We start from the raw sequence: 21,965 nt of genomic DNA on the forward strand, positions 1-21,965 counted from the left end.
GAGTGCTCCATTGTGGCCACCCCCATGCGAAATCCCCTCCGGGAATTTGAAATCTCCCTGAGTTGTATAAATATAGAATTCCCCGATGAATCTGCAGCAGTACAATTTCAACTTTGGCACTGTCAGCACCACGCGCCAATAGTCAACGAATCGCATCAAACTTTTAAACATGTCGAAAATAATTTTGATCATTTCTGCGCTAGTTTGCGTTAGTTGCGCCTGTCTCATCACGAACTGCCCCCGAGGGGGCAAAAGGGGTGAGAACCCATTGCTCTCGCTGCACAGCCTGGCTGCAGAGGTATTTTTCCCCACTTCGTGGTATTCTCTTTTAAAAAAGAATGCAATTTTTTGTCATCAATGTATTTTGCTGCGCTTGACTCGGGAATATTTCCATCTTAAGAGCCATGTGTATTATCTTACTGAAATGTTCTTCAAAGTCTCCAAAAATTATGTTTCCACAATCAAAACAAGTGGAAAATTGCTCTCGTATTGGATATAGTATAGTTATTTTGCACATCATTTCCTTCTATCATGTATAATTCATTGTTTATTTCATTTTATTAAATTGAATACGATTTCTTTCCAACTAATTTTGTCAGATTTTCAATTTAGTTGAATGTTATCATAATCATTATCCTTATTATCCCTTTCTTCTGTACAACCGATTGTCTTTTTTACAGTTCTATCTCTCCCCTCAGCCCTTCGATAAAATGTTAACAGAAAAATTTTATTTACACATAGTTGAATGAATTTGAAACATCACATTTGAAGAAACCATCAGAAAGCTCACTTTCAGGGAAATTCATGAAAAATTCTAAATTTTCAACAATCATCATAAAAATCAAATCAATCAATATAGCTATCGTAATCATCTTTTAACTTCGACTTAATGGCATTAAAACAAACATTTTAAGCTATGATTGAATTCATTTGAAGCATGATATTCAAAGATATCCCCGGAATTCTGATTTTCAAAAAATACAAAATTTTTGCAATTTTCAAATAAATCAAAATAACGATTATTGCTATCGCCTTCATCTTCGAACTCGGTCAAAAGGACATCCAAACAAATTTTTTAAGCCATCATTCAATCAATTCAGAACATTTTTTTAGTTATCGCAGGACAACCGATTTTCGAAAAAATTCGAAAATTAAAAAAGCTAATCGATGAATTAAATTTTAATTGATGGCGATCAATGGGGCTCAACAATACCGGCATTCCATTCGGAAACAAAAATTCTGCGATCTGTCTTAGACTTCCTGCGCTCTCGCCTCAGGAAAAATTGAAAAAATTAATAATAATTAATCCTTCAAGTGCCCTAGCTGTGGCCCTGGACATCAAGGCCAGTGCTTCGGCCCTAATATCTGCTGTGGAACAGCAATTGGCTGCTTTATAGGCACTCCGGAGACCTATAAATGTCGAACCGAGAGTCTGTACTCTCGTCCATGCATCGCAGGCTTCGCCATGTGTCGAGACAATACTGGCAGATGTGCTGCTAATGGAATTTGCTGTTCACAAGGTAAAACATCCCACACATCGTCTCGATAGCTCCAAGAAATGTTATTTGTTTCTTGCAGAGAACTGTCATGTGGATTCGTCCTGCAGAATCAGTGATGAATTCAACGATCGGAAAATTGGACAGGAATACTCGAGGCTTTCTCCGGAGAATGAACAATAAAACTTGATCGAATTGAAAAGCATTATTATTGGAGCATCGGTGTTGAATTCTAAATAAATCTGCAAATTGATGATTACATCTAATTTGTTTTCATTCATTTTCCCTTAATTTTGAGTCAATAGTTCGGGGCTATTTTTTGAATTGCTGATGAAATTAAATTCAGTGGCGAAGGGGTAAAACGGGTTGAGGATATCCAAGTGTCTTTTGTAGTTTAGTACAGGTTATTTATTCAACTATTTTCAATTGTTAAATTTGTCAAGTGAATTGCGTGAGAACAATTTGGAAAAAATCAGGAATATTCAGCGCCGACATCGGCATAATCATAATTTTTAATTACAGTTAAATTTTGAAAAAGAATTGTTAATATTACTCACCAATTTTTTTTATTATTAAATTAACCGGCAGTTTTAATACTTAAATTCCGAATTTTTCTATCAGTCATTAATGTAAATATTTGAATTCTGAATTATTTTATCAGTCATCAACTTAAATATTCAAATTTTGAATTATTCTATCAACCAATAATTGAGAAATTAAAATTACCCATTATTAAATTATTTTTAGAATTTCAATGAAGGTAAGTAAAAACTCAATTATTGTAAGGTACAACTTCTCAGAATATCACTAAAGTAATGATTGATGCCGATCTGTGATTCAACGTCATTCAAATTACATTTTGCGCAGAATTATTATTTTTTTAAACATTCATTATTTATAAGCAAATAATTGAAATTGTTTGAACTTCCGGAAACCTTATTTTTTTAGACATAAAATTGATTTGTGATATAATTCTGAATATGAATAAATTTGTTATGATTCCGAACAAATGAGTTTTACGATAGAAAATTGATGGCTTATAGATTATTTATAAAAAATGCTCGTAATTTTCAAAAATTGCAATTTTTTCATTATTTCATCAATCTTCTTCCAAAAATAAATTTTCTAATTTTTTTTTTAGATTGAAAAAATGTTTTTTAACGGTTTAATATCCAGATTCAAATTCAGCCCTGCAAAGTTTAAATAATAAAGTCATTGTAAAATGTTCGGAAACTTAGGATCAAATGGGGCTCAAATAAAAGCTCTGATGTTCGACTACAAAAGTAGAAAAGCATGTTACTGGCAAAAAAATACTCAAGGTACTATATCTCCGAATCCAAGGAAGATAGCAATATTTTTGTCATGACCTTATTTGTAGAGCGAATTGAGGGCTACAAAAAAGGTCATGACAAAAATTTTGCTATCCCTCTTAGATTCCGAGATATCCATTGAAAACTGCCCAGTAGTCAAAATCGACTTGAAGTAGTATAAACATAACTTAATTTTAAAGATGAAAATATGAAATAAATTCCATACGGAAGTTGATATAAATAAAAACATTCCGGTTGAGTTCGTGCTCAATTGGCACTCCACTATTATCGATAACAATGAATTCAGAAGTGGCAAAATAACACACTTATGAAAAAATTCATTTTTCGAGATTAGAGAGAAGATTAAAATAGAGAATAGAAAACGCCTAAAACATTGGAAAAAAATAAATAAAAATTTTATGCCTAATACCAAAATTATTGTCAATTATTGTTTAACGAAATAATTGTAGAGAGACCTTCATGAATTAATTCTTTACTCTCGTCAAAGCTAGAATTCATGTAAAAAAATACCAATAGTAAATAATTTTTGTTTCAGGCATTTCAAATTTATTTTTGAGGAGTTTGAACACTACTTTCAACCGTCTTATTGCTTCGCTACTTAATTCTTGAAATTAAATTCTTGAAATTGACTAATGCGACTCCAAAAGTTCGAAATAAATCTACGAATTCCAGGATAAAATCTAATCAATTGATTGGCTTCGGCTGTTGAATTCGTGTTTCATTAAATAAATGAATGAATGAATAAACAAATAAATAAGTAAATAAGAGAAAATAAGTAATTATGCTTGCGTTCCCCGTCTTCAAATTCAAAAATTCAAAAATAATGACGCAATTTCGCGGCATTTGAACAGTGAAAAATGGCCGCGCCCTTGTCCCGCGTAATATCCACTACTCTCGAGAGAAATCAAAGTTTTTACCACAGATCGCTGGTGGTGTCGGCCTTCCCTCGACTACTAAACAATAAAAATGCTAAATTCTGTAATGACAGAGGGAAAATCGAGGGGACTAAGGAAAACATCAATCTAACCTGGGCTCTGACATCCGGGGCTGTTTTCGGCGTTGGTTATTTGCTGTACAAGTGGAGGAGGGAATTCCTAGAGTGTATCAATCCTTCCACTATCGGTTCAACGCTATTCCCGAGTGTTCACGCGGGTAAAAATTTTTTCGTCACTGATATCAGCCAAAATCGCGAAAAATACAATTTCATCGCGGATGTCGTCGAGATATCAGCGCCATCTGTTGTCTATATTGAGATCAAGGACCAGAAGAGGTAAGTTTCGAATGCAGTCGGTGTTGAATCAATCGGGTTGTGGCATGAATTTTTCAAACAAGCGCAACAAGCGGGAAATTGCTCTTGTGTTGCACATAGTACAGTTATTTTTGCTAATAAATTAGCAATATACTTCCGAATGATTATTTTGCACGTCATTTCCTTCTATCACGTATAATTCATTGTTTATTTCATTTTATTAAATTGAATAAGATTTCTTTTCAACTAATTTTGTCAGATTTTCAACTCAGTTGAATGTTATCATCATCATTATTCTTATTATCCCTTTCTTCTATACAACCGATTGTCTTTTTTACAGTTCTATCTCTTTATGAAAAAATTCATTTTTCGAGATTAGAGAGAAGATTAAAATAGAGAATAGAAAACGCCTAAAACATTGGAAAAAAATAAAAATTTTATGCCTAATACCAAAATTATTGTCAATTATTGTTTAACGAAATAATTGTAGAGAGACCTTCATGAATTAAAGATTTTATTTACACATAGTTGAATGAATTTGAAACATCACATTTGAAGAAACCATCAGAAAGCTCACTTTCAGGAAATTCATGAAAAATTCGAAATTTTCAACAATCATCATAAAAATCAAATCAACCAATCTAGCTATCGTAATCATCTTTTAACTTCGACTTAATGGCATTAAAACAAATATTTTAAGCTACGATTGAATTTATTTGAAGCATGATATTCAAAGATATCCCCGGAATTCTGATTTTCAAAAAATACAAAATTTTTTCAAATTTTCAAATTAATCAAAATAACGATTATTGCTATCGCCTTCATCTTCGAACTCGGTCAAAAGGACACCCAAACAAATTTTTTGAGCCATCATTCAATCAATTCAGAACATTTTTTTTAGTTGCCGTGGGACAACCGATTTTCGAAAAAATTCGAAAATTAAAAAACTAATCGATGAATTAAATTTTAATTAATGGAGATCGATAGGGCTCAACAATACCTACATTAGGAAAAAAATTCAATTCCATCCATTCATTAGCGAACAATTGTAGAAAAATTTTGTTAGATACGTACACACATGCACAACACGTGCGGACGAGCTCTAAAAATTCATTGCATTTCATTTTCGGAATTTTTGGATCATAGTGGGGCGATATAACACAAATAATCCAAAACTTGAATGTAAACGATTACAAAACTTCCATTCGGAAGCGGAAATCTACTAGAAATCTCTTGCAATTTCCAATATTTTTTAACAAAATTTTGATGTATTGAATATGACCTCCTGGAAAATCAATCGTATGGAGTTTGGAATTGGAATTTGACGATTTAAAAAATGCTCATTCAAAAAATGATGAAAATCGTCCGCCTCATGGTGTCACATTTTACCGTCACGTCACAAAAATGTAAAAAAATAATAAAGAACACCGAAAAAATTCACTGCAAACCCGAACTATCGAGTGAACAATCCTCCAGAATTAATGATTAATCCGAGAATAGGATGGACTTTTTCACAGGTAAACCCGCAACCACCAGCAACGGCTCTGGCTTCATCGTCTCCTCGGACGGATTAATCCTCACAAATGCTCACGTGGTTGTTAATAAGCCAAATACCCAAGTTAAGGTAAACGTAAGTCCAGTAACACCTGCTCCCGTCCCAGGTATTCCCTCCCCTCTTCCCTGTTCCAAATAACCCGATAGATAGAGATCAATATCTTCGTCTCATTTTTATTGAGCTTGACACTCCTCATATTTTCATGAACTTTTTTAAAGGTAAGATTGCAGGACGGATCGACTTACACTGGAGTTGTGGAGGACGTCGATATGCAGAGCGATTTGGCGACTGTTCGAATAAATAAGGTTTTTTTCGCATAAATTATTATTTTTTAATTATTGAGAAATCGTATTTCTATTGGATTTTCATAAAATAATCGTGAATTGCATGATTTTTTATTTGTTGATACTATTTTTTTAACGAAAATACAAGCGTTGTACCATAAAAACACAACGACAAAAAATTAAAAAATAAAATATAAAATATAAATATAATAAAATATAATATAATCAAATAATGAATAATAATATATAATAAAATATAAATATAAATATAAAATGTAAATAATAAATAAGTAAATTATAAAATAAATAATAAATAAATAATTAAATTATGAATATTTTTCAGTCTCAAGGCGATTAAATATGCAAAATAAAATAGTATTTAATTATTTAGAGTCGTATTTCCATTTGATTTTCCTGAAATAGATCAGCTTTTGCAATTAAATAATCGTCTGACATTTTCTGTTTTCTCCAGACAAACTTACCTGTAATGAAACTCGGTAGTTCTTCAAATATACGCCCCGGTGAATTCGTGGTTGCAATTGGATCTCCCCTGGCCCTGAGCAACACAATAACCAGTGGAGTTGTCAGCAGCGTCAATAGACAGAGCGCCGAATTGGGCTTACACCATAAACAAATGGGTTACATTCAGACAGACGCTGCAATCACGGTAAGTTCATTTTCCCAATCCAAAGAGGATGAAAATTTGAAAATTAACGCAGTTGCGCTTGCGAGTGAATTCCAATATTTCCTCGGCTTGATTAAAGATAATCAAGCGAATGATTGCCCGCTGATTTCGTTGACTGAGAGTTGGTAAATATGGTTGAATATTTGATGAGAGAGGCCGGGGGCGCTAATGACCTGATTCGATCGATAAATTCACTGTAAATGCTTTTTCAAAAAAATATGTGCAATATTTCGTAAGGTGGTTTCCATGAGTACAATCGTCGTGCGTCGAATTTTCATGAAGCCCGCCTAGCAAATGAAAGAGAATTAAATACCATTCTATGAAACATGAATGAACGATTCATAATTGTTCAGATCATTTAGGTCAGAGGAAAATAGAATAATTCAGCTTTCTTAATATTGCGTTTACTAAGGTTTTCTTCGAACAAAGTTGACTAGAATTAACAGCTAGAATTATGAGATTATCTCACATTTTTGACGTCAAGGATAGGAGAATGTGAATGCAATATAGTGAAAATGATGATCGATTTTTTCACTTTGAACAAATAATATTAATATCCAAATACAAAATTTCTGATATGAATAAAAGAAGCTGTGACTCAATATTCCAAATGAAGTTTTCATTTTTAATTTGGTGCTGATAACACGAGATGACAATATTCTAAGCACGGAATTATATTGATGAGATGAACAACAGATTAATTGAATTACCGTGTGAACTAACTAAAAATTGATAACAGTGTGGGCACGCACTTTTACCAGAGTATCAACAAACATTGAATTTCAGAAATTCACGGTCTAAAGTGTGTTCTAGAAGGAATTGAATTGTAGTTATGATTAAAATCTTATTCAGTGAGGATAGGAATTAGAACATGAGCAAATAATTTGTGATATGAAAATTTAGCAGTTGATAAATTGGGACGTGCGATTCTCATCGGTGGTATTGTTTTTTGCAATGAGAATGATTATAAACAAAGAAGAGAATTGAATACCACTTCATGAAGCATGAATAAACGAATCATAATTCTCCACATCATTTAGGTCAGAGGAAAATAGAATAATTCAGCTTTCTTAATATTGCGTTTACTAAGGTTTTCTTCGAACAAAGTTGACTAGAATTAACAGCTAGAATTATGAGATTATCTCACATTTTTGACGTTAAGGATAGGAGAATGTGAATGCAATATAGTGAAAATGATGATCGATTTTTTCACTTTGAACAAATAATATTAATATCCAAATACAAAATTTCTGATATGAATAAAAAGAAGCTGTGACTCAATATTCCAAATGAAGTTTTAATTTTTCATTTGGTGCTGATAACACGAGATGACAATATTCTAAGCACGGAATTATATTGATGAGATGAACAACAGATTAATTGAATTACCGTGTGAACTAACTAAAAATTGATAACAGTGTGGGCACGCACTTTTACCAGAGTATCAACAAACATTGAATTTCCGAAATTCACGGTCTAAAGTGTGTTCTAGAAGGAATTGAATTGTAGTTATGATTGAAATCTTATTAAATGAGCGTAGGAATTAGAACATGAGCAAATCATTTATTGCAATATGAAAATTTAGTCATTCATAAATTGGGACATATAATACTCATCGGTCGTATTGGTTTTGCAATGGGAATTATTATAAACAATTAATTGAAAAATGGAATATCCAAGCGGACAGGAAAAAGGGCATAACGAAAGGGCGCCCACGCCCCGGCCGCAAGCGCTAACAAAATAAAATAGTAAAAGTCCTTTTTATTGAATTATTCCACCCGTCAGTTTGGAAATTCCGGTGGGCCTCTGGTGAATCTGAGCGGCGAGGCGATTGGAATAAACGCTATGAAGGTCACGGCTGGTATCTCCTTCGCGATACCAATCGATTATGCTAAAGAATTCCTGAAGAAAGCGGAAGCAAGGAGAAACAACACTGGTAATAAAACTGACCCCCTTTTTTTTCAATTTAAAAAAGCCCAACAATTTATTACACTGTAATTACTTACCGTGCATTACAGGAATTAAAAATACCAGTGAATTGACCAAGAGACGGTACATGGGCATAACAATGCTGACTCTAACGCCGGATATTCTCTTTGAACTCCAGCAGAGGAATAATAACATACCACCGAGTGTCAGACACGGTGTTTTAGTGTGGAAAGTCATGCTAGGGTCGCCGGCGTACATGTAAGTTGCAAAAAGCATAAAAGAAAATGCTGAAAGCCAATTTGTGGGATAAAAAGGGCCAACAACACTGAGAATACGATGCACCCAAAAGAATAATAACTTATTTTGAGATTTCAAATGTATTTGATTGAGATTTTCAGAAGTCTTAAAAATAAAAAATATTAATGAAAATAAAAATATTGTGGTTGAGTTTGTGCTCAATTGGCAGTCTAGTCTCTTCATATTATAAAAATCCAAATAGACTTCTGGTGATAAAAGATTGGTACTCGAAATTAAGACTCCGAAATTGAGGGTCACGAGGGTCGTAAGGGTCAAAATAAGGGTCATGAGGGTCAGAATTAGGGTCACCAAGGTCATGAGGGTCAAAGGAAGGGCTACAAGGGTCACGAGGGTCAGAAGAGTGGTCAGGAGGGTCAGAATAGGGGGAACAAGGGTCGCAAGAATAGGGGTCACAAGATTAAGGGTTACAGGGGTCAGATTAAGGGCCCAAATAAGAGTAACAAAGGTCAGATTAAGGGTCTAAATGAGGGTCACAAGTGTCAAATTAAGGGCCGAAATAAGGGTAACAAAGGTCAGTTTAAGGATCTAAATGAGGGTCACAAGGGTCAGATTAAGGACCCAAAAAAGGGTAACAAAGGTCAGTTTAAGGATCTAAATGAGGGTCACAAGGGTCAGATTAAGGGCCCAAATAAGGATAACAAAGGTCAGTTTAAGGATCTAAATGAGGGTCACAAGGGTCAGATTAAAGATCACAAAGGTTAGTTTAAGGATCTAAATGAGGGTCACAAGGATCAGCTGAAGGATCACAAGGGTCACATTAAGATTAATTCATTTTAAGACTTTCAAAAGCCTGAACTTGCGATCATCAGTCTCAAAATAAAGCTTATTCATTTTGGTGCTTTGTGACTTTCCATTCAAATTCACTATTTTCAATAAATTTTAAATCTAAAAATCGTGCGAAAAACGACAGTTAACAAATTTCTAAAATTTGAACGAAATTAATTTGATGAAATTTCTTCATTCATTTTACAAAGTATTTCACTTTACTGAGAAAAAACAACTCATGTTCTCATAAAATGTGGTAAACCCGATACTCTAGTAAAAAAAATTCCTCCAAAGTGGGTTTTAATTTTTAGTGGTGGTCTGAAAGCCGGTGACATCGTAACCCACGTAAATGGCGAGGTCGTTGTGTCAGCATCGAGTATTTACAAAGTTTTGGAGAATCCTGGTGCACTTATCCTGAGGGTCATACGAAGCGGCGAAGTTTTCGAGCTGCGAATTGAGCCGGAGGAGGCTTAAATTGCCTCATCAATAAGTAGAATAATACAAAAAAAATAATGTACAACGCGTGAATTTATTCTAAACATTAAATATTATCGCATGGGTGTGGCCTCAATAGAGATTTCATGCTTCATCCGCACCATGAATATCCATGTGCCATAACAACTGGTGAGAGGATAGAAATAATAAAAGTAGGAATGATAAAATGGAGACGCATTATTACACGAGTGCGTGGTATCCTCTTGTCGGTTGCATCTTCGCCTACACGATCATCATATATATCCGTATTTACCATAGGTATTTTCTGTCGACCGACAGCAAATATTTCCCCTCCTCAAGCTGCAAAATAAACCCTCAACTCAGTAAAAGACACTAATATTCAACCGAAGGAAAAGTATTTCTTTCCTTTCATTTCTCTCTAGATTATAAAAATCCAAATCGACTTCTGGTGATAAAAATTTGGTACTCGAAGTGAAGATTCCGTAATTAAGGGTCAATATAAGGGTCATGGGGATCAGAATAAGGGTCATAAGGGTCAGAATAAGGGTCACGAGATTCTGAATCAAGGTCACGAGGATCATAATAATGAGAGTCACGAGGGGTTGCATTAATGGTTACGAGGTTCTGAATTAAGGTCACGAGGGTCGGATTAAGGGTCACAGGAGTCAAATTAAGGATTATGAGGGTTAGATTAAGCGTTACGAGAGTCAGATTAAGGGTCACGAGGGTCAGATTATGGGTTACAAGAGTAGAATTAAGGGTCACAGGGTTCAGATTAAGGGTGATAAGGGTTCGATTAAGGGTCACGAGGGTCAGATTAAGGGTTAAGGGTTATATGAGTCAGATTAAAGGTCACGAGGGTCAGATTAAGGGTTACAAAAGTCGAATTAAGGGTCACAGGGTTCAGATTAAGGGTGATAAGGGTTCGATTAAGGGTCACGAGGGTCAGATTAAGGGTTACAAAAGTCGAATTAAGGGTCACAGGGTTCAGATTAAGGGTGATAAGGGTTCGATTAAGGGTCACGAGGGTCAGATTAAGGGTTTAGGGTTATATGAGTCAGATTAAAGGTCACGTGGGTCAGATTAAGGATCACAAGGGCTAGAATAAGGGTCCCGAGGTACTGAATCAAGGTCACAAGACTCAGAATAAGGTTCACGAGGTTCTGAATCAAGGTCACAAGGCTCAGAATAAAAGTCACAAGGGTCAGAATAAGGGTCACGAGGTTCTGAATAAAGGTCACGAGGGTCAGATTAAGGGTTAAGGGTTATATGAGTCAGATTAAAGGTCACGTGGGTCAGATTAAGGATCACAAGGGCTAGAATAAGGGTCCCGAGGTTCTGAATCAATGTCACAAGACTCAGAATAAGGGTCACGAGGTTCTGAATCAAGGTCACAAGGCTCAGAATAAAAGTCACAAGGGTCAGAATAAGGGTCACGATTCGGATTAAGGGTCACTAGGGTCAGATTAAGGGTCACGTCATATGAGGGTTGACGGGCGGAGCGAACCGGGGGCGTAGCCCCCTGGTATATTTATATTTCATTACGATCATATACCTCCGTATTTACCATAAGTATTTACTGTCGGCAGCAAATATCTCCCCTCCCGAAACCGCAAAATAAACCCCAAACTCAGTAAAAGACAGATATTCACCCGAAGAAAGAGTATTCCTTTCCTTTAATTTATATTTCATGAGCGTTAAGGTGGAAAGAGTGAGGATTCCCAGAGTTTGAGCGCTGAGGTTTTTTCCTCCTCGAAGTACTCGAGTGAACTCGGGCTCTTATATGGCCACCGTCTCATGAAAGTACAAACGGCCTTTCGGTGCATTGGATAATCGATCAGACGTTTTTTTTCCTCCCCCTCTGCCAATTCTTTTTTTTTTCTCCCCTCGAGTCGTTCCAACGAATGGAAAACTTCGACTGAATCCAATAATATTGATATATTTTCATCGATCCCTCGAAATATCAAGCACTTGGGTCGAGGAAAAATGTGCGGTAAATCCGATGCGTGAGATATTCAAAGTGTCGAATAAAAATTGAATATTCCGGTGTGCAAGGGGGCCATGAGCCCCAAGCGATTAGATTAAGGGTCACAAGTGTCAGATTAAGGGTTACAAGGGTCACGAGGGTCACGAGGGTCAGAATAAGGGCCACGAGGGTCAAACTTCGACTGAATCCAGTAATATTTACATATTTTTATCGATCCCTCGAAATATCAAGCACTTGGCTCGAGGAAAAATGTGCGGTAAATCCGATGCGTGAGATATTCAAAGTGTCGAATAAAAATTGAATATTCCGGTGTGCAAGGGGGCCATGAGCCCCAAGCGATTAGATTAAGGGTCACAAGTGTCAGATTAAGGGTTACAAGGGTCACATTCAGGGTTATATAACTCGGATTAAGGGTCACGAGGGTCAGATTAAGGATTACAAGGATCACAAGGTGGCCCTTAGATTCAGAAATCTAGGTCATGAGGGTCAGAATAAGGGCCACGAGGGTCAAACTACGACTGAATCCAGTAATATTTATATATTTTCATCGATCCTTCGAAATATCAAGCACTTGGATCGAGGAAAAATGTGCGGTAAATCCGATGCGTGAGATATTCAAAGTGTCGAATAAAAATTGAATATTCCGGTGTGCAAGGGGGCCATGAGCCCCAAGCGATTAGATTAAGGGTCACAAGTGTCAGATTAAGGGTTACAAGGGTCACGAGGGTCACGAGGGTCAGAATAAGGGCCACGAGGGTCAAACTTCGACTGAATCCAGTAATATTTACATATTTTTATCGATCCCTCGAAATATCAAGCACTTGGCTCGAGGAAAAATGTGCGGTAAATCCGATGCGTGAGATATTCAAAGTGTCGAATAAAAATTGAACATTCCGGTGTGCCAGGAGGCAATGAACCCCAAGCGATTAGATCATTCCCTGGTTGCCTCTAAGTCGCATATATTGGTCTGGGTATGCGAGAAAACCGCCTCAGCCAATACACGCGCCAGCAAGGATCTTCACAGCTCCATATAAATACCCAACACTGGGACGGCCCAAGTATAAAAGACATGGCGTGTGCACTCTTGTTCCACTGAGTTCTGTACTGTTTCGTTCAAGTTCTGTGCAGCAACTTGGGCGAAAACTCGTTTCCCCTGCAGCGTTAATTTTTTATTTTTTATTTTTTATTTTTCCCCACTATCTTCTCTCCATTCTCTTCATATTCTTCCTTTTTCTGCGGCAAGTTACGTGGTTGGGTTGAATGCGTGGGTGTAACAGATGCAACTGAGGGGTCCGCAGAATGCGATCCAATAATAAGAGAGATTTTACGGCGGTTTGAACGACGGAAGTACATGGATACCAGAGCGTACTTAACTTCAATCCGAATTGTAATATCTCATGGATGGAAAAATTGTTATTATTTATGGAGTACGGGGGATCGAGCGAGGCCAGTGATAATGCTGGATTGTGTAATTCATTGTTTGATAAGGCGATTTTTTTACGGGAAGGCAGGTGTTGTTGCGTCATTGAAACAGCGGAACTGTCGCACGGAGAGAAATATTCAATAAAAATTACGTATCTTTTCCGTAATTCCGGAGCGATATGTGGTTGTGGGAAATTTTACGGAGCTGTCACGGAAGTTTTCCAGAGCGTTCCGTAATTTTTATCTGAACTCCTGTGGAAAATTACGATACCCTCACTTAAATTTTCTGAGTCGATTCCGTAATCGGTGAGTGAATTGTGAGTTCCGTAATTTTTACTGAATATTTCTCGCCGTGCGGGTGAATGAAAAATGGAGATTCGATTGTTGGGGATGACGTGGTACTTGTCACGGAAAAAATGCATTTCTGCAGGCGAATGGTGATGGAGACAGAGAAATCGACGCCGGCAGGCTAATGCTGCAAGTGTTTATTTGGTGCGAATGTCGTATTATCTCACTGGGATTTGAACCCGTTCCGATTACGTGTCAGGCGAGCGGCTTGGCAATTACCCTATGGGGATGTATGATTTCAAATCACTCTTTCCTTGAGGATATTATCATCATTAATTAAGGATATAATCAAATTTGTTGATTGAATTGCGTGGGAAAAAATGAAAAAAATCACGAATATTCAGCGGCATTCCAATGACTTTTTGCGTAGAGTTATAAATGAATAATTTTAATTGTTTAAACTTTTGGACACCTCTTTTTTTTAGGAATGAAATCGATTTGTGGGAAAATTCTCAACATGAATAAATTTTTTGCGATTCCGAAGAAATGGTTTTTGGTGGAAAATTGATTGTTTATAAATTATTTATAAAAAAACGTTCGTAATTTTGAAAAATTACAATTCTCAAATTATTTCATCAATCTTCCTCAATTTTCGTCAATTCCAAATCACTTTTTCCTTAATATCATCATTAATTAATGATATCATCAAATTTGTTAATTTAATTGCGTGAAAAAAAATGGAAAAAAATCATGAATATTCTGCGGCATTGACATTACATTTTGCACAGAATTATTATTTTTTTAAACATTCGTTGTTTATAAATAATTTAAATTGTTTAAACTTTCGGAAACCTTATTTTTTAGGAATGAAATCGATTTGTGGGAAAATTCTGAATATGAATAAATTTGTTGCGATTTCGAACAAATAATTTTTGTGGTGAAAAATTGATTGTTTAGAAAAAATGCTCGTAGTTTTAAAAAATTTCATCAATCTTCCAAAAGTAAACGTTCTGTTTTTTTCAGGTTTTAAAAATGTTTTCTAATGGTTCAATATCGAGATTCAAATTCAGACCTGCTAAGGGGCTCAAATGAAAGCTCTGAGGTTGATTTCAAAAGTAGAAAAGCATTTTACTGGAAAAAATAGCCAAAGTACTTTCATTTTCATTTCATTCTCATTTTTATTTTATAATCACCCAACAGCACAAGGCCAATTACAGGATCAAATCAAAACGTAGAAAAAGTTGATGAATGAAAATGTTAATACCTAAAATTTAACGGAACAGTCATGACGGAAAGTATTACTTAAAGCAAATACTTCAGTAAGTTATACCTCTAAATATCCTATTTATCTAACTTATATAACTTATATTTTCTCAAAAGTCTCAGCTTGAGACTTTTGAAAACCTCAGTTTGAAACATTTGAAAATCTCACTTTGAAACTGTCAAAAGTCTCGACTTGAAATCATAATTCTCAAAATAAACCTTCCTTTTTCGGTAAAGTCCACTCCTCCAATGAAAATCCATCAAACGAGAAATGCATTTCATCAAAAAATTCCGCATTCTCAACAATCACTAACCGATTCCCCTCATTTTTCATGCCAATGTCAAATCCAACGCATCATCAAGAGGCACCCACGTCCGCGATTGTTTCTCCACAGGTGAGTAATTCACCTGGAATTACGTGCCTACCACATACATCCCAATCTTCCCAAACGATTACATCAATAAACAATGTGAAAATTTCACAGTAATTTCCAGACATTTTACCAGAAATACCAAGAAATTTTACCAGAAATGCCAAGAAATTTTACCTTAACAGCACTAGGATTTTTCACAGACGGTGGATTATAATTTTTTCCAGTACTCGTACTAGAATTTTTCTAGAAAATTTCTCTCGGTGCACACGAAGAGAAATTTTTTAGAAAAATTCTAGTGCTAGCCTGGGAAAAGAAGCGCAAAGTGACGGCCAGTAAAAAAATCCAGTTTCGGCACTAGAAATTTTATTGGGGAACACGTGAATTTTTCCCCCCGCATTTCCCCCGCATTTCTGTAAAAATTTCACAGAAATTCCCAGACATTTTACCAGAAATACCAAGAAATTTTACCTTAACAGCACTAAAATTTTTCACAGCCGATGGATTGTAATTTTTTCCAGTACTCGTACCAGAATTTTTCTACAAAATTTCTCTCCGTGCACGAAAAAAAAAAAAAAACCAAATGGGAATGAAAACGCAGCGTCCTGAAGCTGCGAGAATATCAGCACGACTGCGGCAGCTCGCGTTGAAAGCAATAAACCATGATTTATCGAGGTGGAAATCGAACCCTTGATTTGTGGTGTACATATAGAGAACGAGAAACGAGGGAGAAGAATACCTGGTTTTATTTCCGTAGGGCCCCACAGTGATGTTCACAAGTGTGGGTAAATGTACTTTAAGCTTGTCGAACATTCAGTTGAAATCCCCACCCGTATGATGCAGGCGGGGACCTATTCGTGTGCGCGCATCCCATGGCTATATAAGAGGATGCCCAAGCGCTATTGCCGATCCTTCTGTACTGTATCTCCTCTTGTTGATTTTACCAGTGTCAATATCTTCTTGATCAATTAACGTCGGTTTTCCCGGAATCCTGTGATGTTCGAAGTGAGTATTTTTTCGCCCTTGAGGAGGTTGGGGTTTAAGGAACGTGAAGTCATAGTATTTTTGGTTTCGAATTGACGATTTTTAATCGTGATTTTTTTTATTTCTTAATTTTGCGTGGGAATGCCTGGAAATTTCATGAAAAGTGCAGAAATGATGTTTTTAAAAAACAAGAATTTGAATTTTATTTTTTTTTGTTTAAGGAACGTGAAGTCTTAGTATTTTTGCTCTCGAATTGACACTTTTTAATCGTGATTTTTTTCATTCCATAATTTTGGGTGGAAGTGTCTGGAAATGTCATGAAAAGTGCAGAAATGATGGTTTTAAAAAACAAGAATTTGAATTTTAGTTTTTTTTGTTTAAGGAACGTGAAGTCTTAGTATTTTTGCTCTCGAATTGACACTTTTTAATCGTGATTTTTTTCATTCCATAATTTTGGGTGGAAATGCCTGGAAATTTCATGAAACGTGCAGAAATGATGTTTTGAAAAAACAAGAATTTGAATTTTAGTTTTTTTTGTTTAAAGAACGTGAAGTCTTAGTATTTTTGCTCTCGAATTGACGCTTTTTAATCGTGATTTTTTTCCTTCCCTTATTTTTCTGTGGAAATGCCTGGAAATTTCATGAAACGTGCAGAAACGATGTTTTAAAAAAGCAAGAATTTGATTTTTTTTTTTTTAAGGAACGTGAAGTCCTAGTATTTTTGCTCTCGAATTGACGATTTTTAATCGTGATTTTTTTTATTTCTTAATTTTGCGTGGGAATGCCTGGAAATTTCATGAAAAGTGCAGAAATGATGTTTTTAAAAAACAAGAATTTGAATTTTAGTTTTTTTTGTTTAAGGAACGTGAAGTCTTAGTATTTTTGCTCTCGAATTGACGCTTTTTAATCGTGATTTTTTTCATTCCATAATTTTGGGTGGAAATGCCTGGAAATTTCATGAAACGTGCAGAAACGATGTTTTAAAAAAGCAAGAATTTGATTTTTTTTTTTTTAAGGAACGTGAAGTCCTAGTATTTTTGCTCTCGAATTGACGATTTTTAATCGTGATTTTTTTGATTTCTTAATTTTGCGTGGGAATGCCTGGAAATTTCATGAAAAGTGCAGAAATGATGTTTTTAAAAAACAAGAATTTGAATTTTAGTTTTTTTTGTTTAAGGAACGTGAAGTCTTAGTATTTTTGCTCTCGAATTGACGCTTTTTAATCGTGATTTTTTTCATTCCATAATTTTGGGTGGAAATGCCTGGAAATTTCATGAAACGTGCAGAAACGATGTTTTAAAAAAGCAAGAATTTGATTTTTTTTTTTTTAAGGAACGTGAAGTCCTAGTATTTTTGCTCTCGAATTGACGATTTTTAATCGTGATTTTTTTGATTTCTTAATTTTGCGTGGGAATGCCTGGAAATTTCATGAAAAGTGCAGAAATGATGTTTTTAAAAAACAAGAATTTGAATTTTAGTTTTTTTTGTTTAAGGAACGTGAAGTCTTAGTATTTTTGCTCTCGAATTGACGCTTTTTAATCGTGATTTTTTTCATTCCATAATTTTGGGTGGAAATGCCTGGAAATTTCATGAAACGTGCAGAAACGATGTTTTTAAAAAACAAGAATTTGAATTTTATTTTTTTTGTTTAATGAACATCTAATCTTAACATTTTTGGTTTCGAATTGACGCTTTTTAATCGTGATTTTGTTCATTTCTTAATTTTGGGTGGAAATGTCATGAAACGTGCATAAATGATGTTTTAAAAAAAGGACTTTTGCGCACGCTTTCGCGCGCTTATCTATTCGTTGTGGAAATGAAGAAATCGAATTATCGAACTGTCTGGTCGCTAATCCTCAATTCTGATTGGTCAATGAGTCACGTGAAGTAGTCGTTGAAAAAAATCCCCGGTGTTTTCAAATTCTTCAAATGCCAAACATTTTTTCTGCGTAATATTTTTCATTTTTTCATGTGTGAAGTTTATCTTTATATATCAAAACATATCTAAATTGCCTAATTGTTGATCATGAGAAAAAAAACAGTATTTCTAAATTTTTCTAACTCACAAATTATTCTTCACTTCCCAAATTTTATTTTTTCATATTTATAATGCGCAAAAATGATCAATTCTTGTTTCTGAGATGTCCATACATAAATTCTAAACTCTACAAAATTCATGAAAATTCGTCGGCTTCCCAAGTAATTCGAGAAAAATCTGTGAAGATCTACGATTATCTGGAAAACCGTGAAATTTTCCGAAGAATTCAGGAAATTTTTTCACGTTTCTAGGAAATCAATTCATAACCCTCGCCTCATTTTTCAACAATTACAGATTTTAATCAGATTATTTAAAAAAAAATTAATCGAAGATTAAAAATTATTCATTGATGTTTCACTCTTCATTCTCTTAATTCTCTTCAAGTCTTTATTGCTTTAATAAATTCGACTTCTTCATTTTCACAACGAATACATAAGACTGACGCACAGCTCTACACGGAGAGAAATTTTTGGTAAAAATGATCCTACTGCTCTATAAAAGTGTATCATGAGTCATCGTTTCCTCATTTCTATCCCGAAAATTAGTAAAAAGTAATATATGATGATCAAATTTTCTAAAGCTAAAGAAATTTTATCCTGACGCATAATAAATTTTACCCTTCCAGTCCAATAATTTTTATGTAGATAACAACGAAAACTCTAGAACAGTTGGTAAATTTCACCCTAGCGATACAGTAATTTTTACTCTACCGGCACGGTAATTTTTATTTTTATCAGGATAAAATTTCCCTAACGTAGAATAAAATTTGATCATCATATATTACTCTTTACTAAATTTCGGGATAGAAATGAGGAAACGATGACTCATGATACACATTTATGAAACGGTGCACTGTTAAAACATTTTCACTGAAGTTTCGAGGCTTTAGTCTTGAAATATGAAACAAGTGCCGGTTTCATTGAAATTTCAGGGAATTTTACCATTGAAAATTCGTGGTTTTCGTGGAAAATTCGTGGAAATTTTAAATTTCAGCTAAATTATTCCATGAAAATGAATAGAAATTAGAAAAATTCAAGCAAAAATGTCCTTGAATTTTCAATTTTTTGAAATTTCAGAGTAATTTCTTATCGAATTACCATGTTTACATTGAAAATTCATGTAAATTTCGGAATCTTCATGGTTCTTCCACTGAAAAATCAGGAATTTCCTTGAATTTTCATGGAAACGTGAAGTTTCATAGACTCTTTTCCATTAAATTGAATTCAGTGTCATTTTCTGGAAAATTCATTTAAATTTTTTTAACAGTGTAGGATAATTTTTATCAAAAATTTCTCTCCGTGTAGTAGGGGAGGCTGGGGCAAAACGGTCCCCCTTCAATCGTCAATATTTTCCGATTCAATAATCCGATTGGGAAGAGTTAGAGCTCGTTTTGAAGAATGAAAAATTATCTTCAAAATGAAGTTGAAACTGGGAATTTTCACAATGTCATTCACAAGTTATTGACAATTGAAGGGGAGCCGTTTTGCCCCACCCTCCCCTACATGTAGAAGTTGGAATAAGAATCCAGAATTTGGCCACCAGTCACCCCCACTGAGTCACCCTCTGAGTTTCGGTGCCGATCGATTTAACCCGCCTTATTTCTTCATTTTCACTCAATAGCTGAGCATTATAATCGGTCTATTGGGCGCTGCGACCGGCTACCCCACAGCGATTTGGCCCGCATCACAGTTCCACGCACAAGACCCGTCTGGTTCTTACCGATATGGCTATTCATCCCCCCATCACGCCAAAACGGAGTCCCGAGTGAATGGAGTTACCCAAGGGGGTGAGTTACCCGTTTCGATTCTATCTCCCGCTGATAAAACCCAAAGGACATGCCGAGTGGATCAAGCTCTCGATAAAAATTCCTTAATTACCGCCCTCAAACTTAACCCACTGAACATATTAGGATTATGGCGATAAATGAAAACACTCGTGATTGATTATTTGAATTTAACTGGTTTTATTAATGAGGGCACGTCTTTACTCTTCAAAGCTCTCCGAGAGACTGATTCGACACAAAGATATTGGTGACGAACTCTGGTCAAAAATCTGATCCATAAAGAGGCATTCATCCCACTCCTCCACTCTACTGAGACCAAACAAAATTCTTATAAACACTCTGACTCCGGTGTTATTAAACATACAATCCATACCAAGAAAAATGAACTCATTAGAGATGGTTTTTCGCCTTCATCTACGTCTCACTCATATAATAATTCCAACAGAACAATTCAATCTAAATAAATTTCCCCCTCGCCGAAGCGACTAAAAACTAAAAAAGTTTAATTGGAAATTCTTCCCAGGCTACTCTTACATCGACGCGAATGGAATCCTCCAGACAGTAGCCTACACTGCGGACGATGTGAATGGTTTTCGTATTCGAGCGAGTAATTTACCGCAGCCAGTTGAAAATTCATTAATTCCATCTGAAGTATCAAAGCCACCAGCAGTACGTCAAAAGCACTTGGCGGACTACGATAAATTTGATAATTCAATTGTTGATAATCCGAGTAGTGCCGAGAGCAGCGTTAATCCATTTTTACTATCAACGATTGAAGCAGCGAGCATTAAAGTCCCCCGTCCCTACCTGAGTTCAAACGTCAAAGAGACAGCATCACTGGTTAATTATCCACCGAGTAATCCACAACCAAGTGGTGTATATGTGCCAATTGTCCCCTGGAGACTGACGCACAGTGCACTGCATCATACGCAGGATTCACTCGGACAATATGACTACAGTTATGCGGGTGATACCAGTGCTAAAACCGAAAGTAGGTCTCTAGACGGTACAACCAGGGGCGCATACAGCTACATTGATGCTAATGGATTACTACAACAGGTACACTACATCGCTGATCACAATGGATTTCGAGTGCTGGCTACGAATCTCCCCGAGGCTTAATAAACCACAATTTATCACAGCTAATTCCCCGATTTATAGCTTTTTCTCTCACTCTCTCCCGTTTCATCGCTGTCGTCGAGTGGAATAAAACGGTTTCGTATCAATAAAATTGTCTGTAATGCGAGTGGAGAATCGAGAATGATGAATGGAGAAATAGATAGGAGACGCTCGCAATACGAATATTCATTACGACGGGAAACATTTCGAAATGGTATATTCGTGTTGCTGTTATCGTGTTTTTCACGGAGTGCAGGCGTAGTATTATTTCAACAGATGATCCCTTGCAATTCGATGGCGAAAATTTTTGATTATTCGGATCGAATTGACAGGGCTCCACTCGTAATTTCTTCGGTTAAAGGGAGCCTTTGTTTCTGTATCATTACGAAGCGAATGCCTTTCGAGTTGATTCAACAGGTTTTCAATAGTACGAAAATATGAATGCATACTTGACTCGTATTCGCAGCATCTGTGCACTAGTTGTATCGAATACATGCTATTAAAATGGAATTCGATTTCTTTATTATTATTTTTGTACCTGTGGGTGGAATAAAAACATCTGTTTCCTCCTTTGTGTTTTATTTTATGGGAGTAACTGGCGAGATAACATCCGACCCGGAAGAGGACCTGTGCAAATAATTCA

General features: G+C 35.6%; 3 protein-coding genes across 3 annotated transcripts; all 3 read left to right on the forward strand.

Moving 5' to 3' along the window:
* Positions 1 to 112: 112 nt before the first annotated feature.
* Positions 113 to 1,757, forward strand: LOC107040709 (neurophysin 1). Its single transcript, XM_015260911.1, has 3 exons — positions 113 to 298; positions 1,316 to 1,520; positions 1,579 to 1,757. The coding sequence occupies exons 1-3, from the start codon at positions 170 to 172 to the stop codon at positions 1,677 to 1,679; spliced, it is 435 nt and encodes a 144-aa protein (XP_015116397.1). The 5' UTR covers positions 113 to 169; the 3' UTR covers positions 1,680 to 1,757.
* Positions 1,758 to 3,684: 1,927 nt separating this feature from the next.
* On the forward strand, positions 3,685 to 10,415 carry LOC107040704 (serine protease HTRA2, mitochondrial). Its single transcript, XM_015260907.1, has 7 exons — positions 3,685 to 4,097; positions 5,577 to 5,700; positions 5,850 to 5,936; positions 6,388 to 6,582; positions 8,386 to 8,536; positions 8,619 to 8,787; positions 9,924 to 10,415. The coding sequence occupies exons 1-7, from the start codon at positions 3,685 to 3,687 to the stop codon at positions 10,084 to 10,086; spliced, it is 1,302 nt and encodes a 433-aa protein (XP_015116393.1). The 3' UTR covers positions 10,087 to 10,415.
* Positions 10,416 to 16,324: 5,909 nt separating this feature from the next.
* Positions 16,325 to 21,758, forward strand: LOC107040706. Its single transcript, XM_015260909.1, has 3 exons — positions 16,325 to 16,404; positions 20,041 to 20,206; positions 20,727 to 21,758. The coding sequence occupies exons 1-3, from the start codon at positions 16,396 to 16,398 to the stop codon at positions 21,323 to 21,325; spliced, it is 774 nt and encodes a 257-aa protein (XP_015116395.1). The 5' UTR covers positions 16,325 to 16,395; the 3' UTR covers positions 21,326 to 21,758.
* The last annotated feature ends 207 nt before the right edge of the window (positions 21,759 to 21,965 follow it).

Source organism: Diachasma alloeum, unplaced genomic scaffold, assembly GCF_001412515.2.
Source record: "Diachasma alloeum isolate Michigan unplaced genomic scaffold, Dall2.0 Dall_scaffold_00340, whole genome shotgun sequence".
Lineage (NCBI taxonomy): Eukaryota > Metazoa > Arthropoda > Insecta > Hymenoptera > Braconidae > Diachasma > Diachasma alloeum.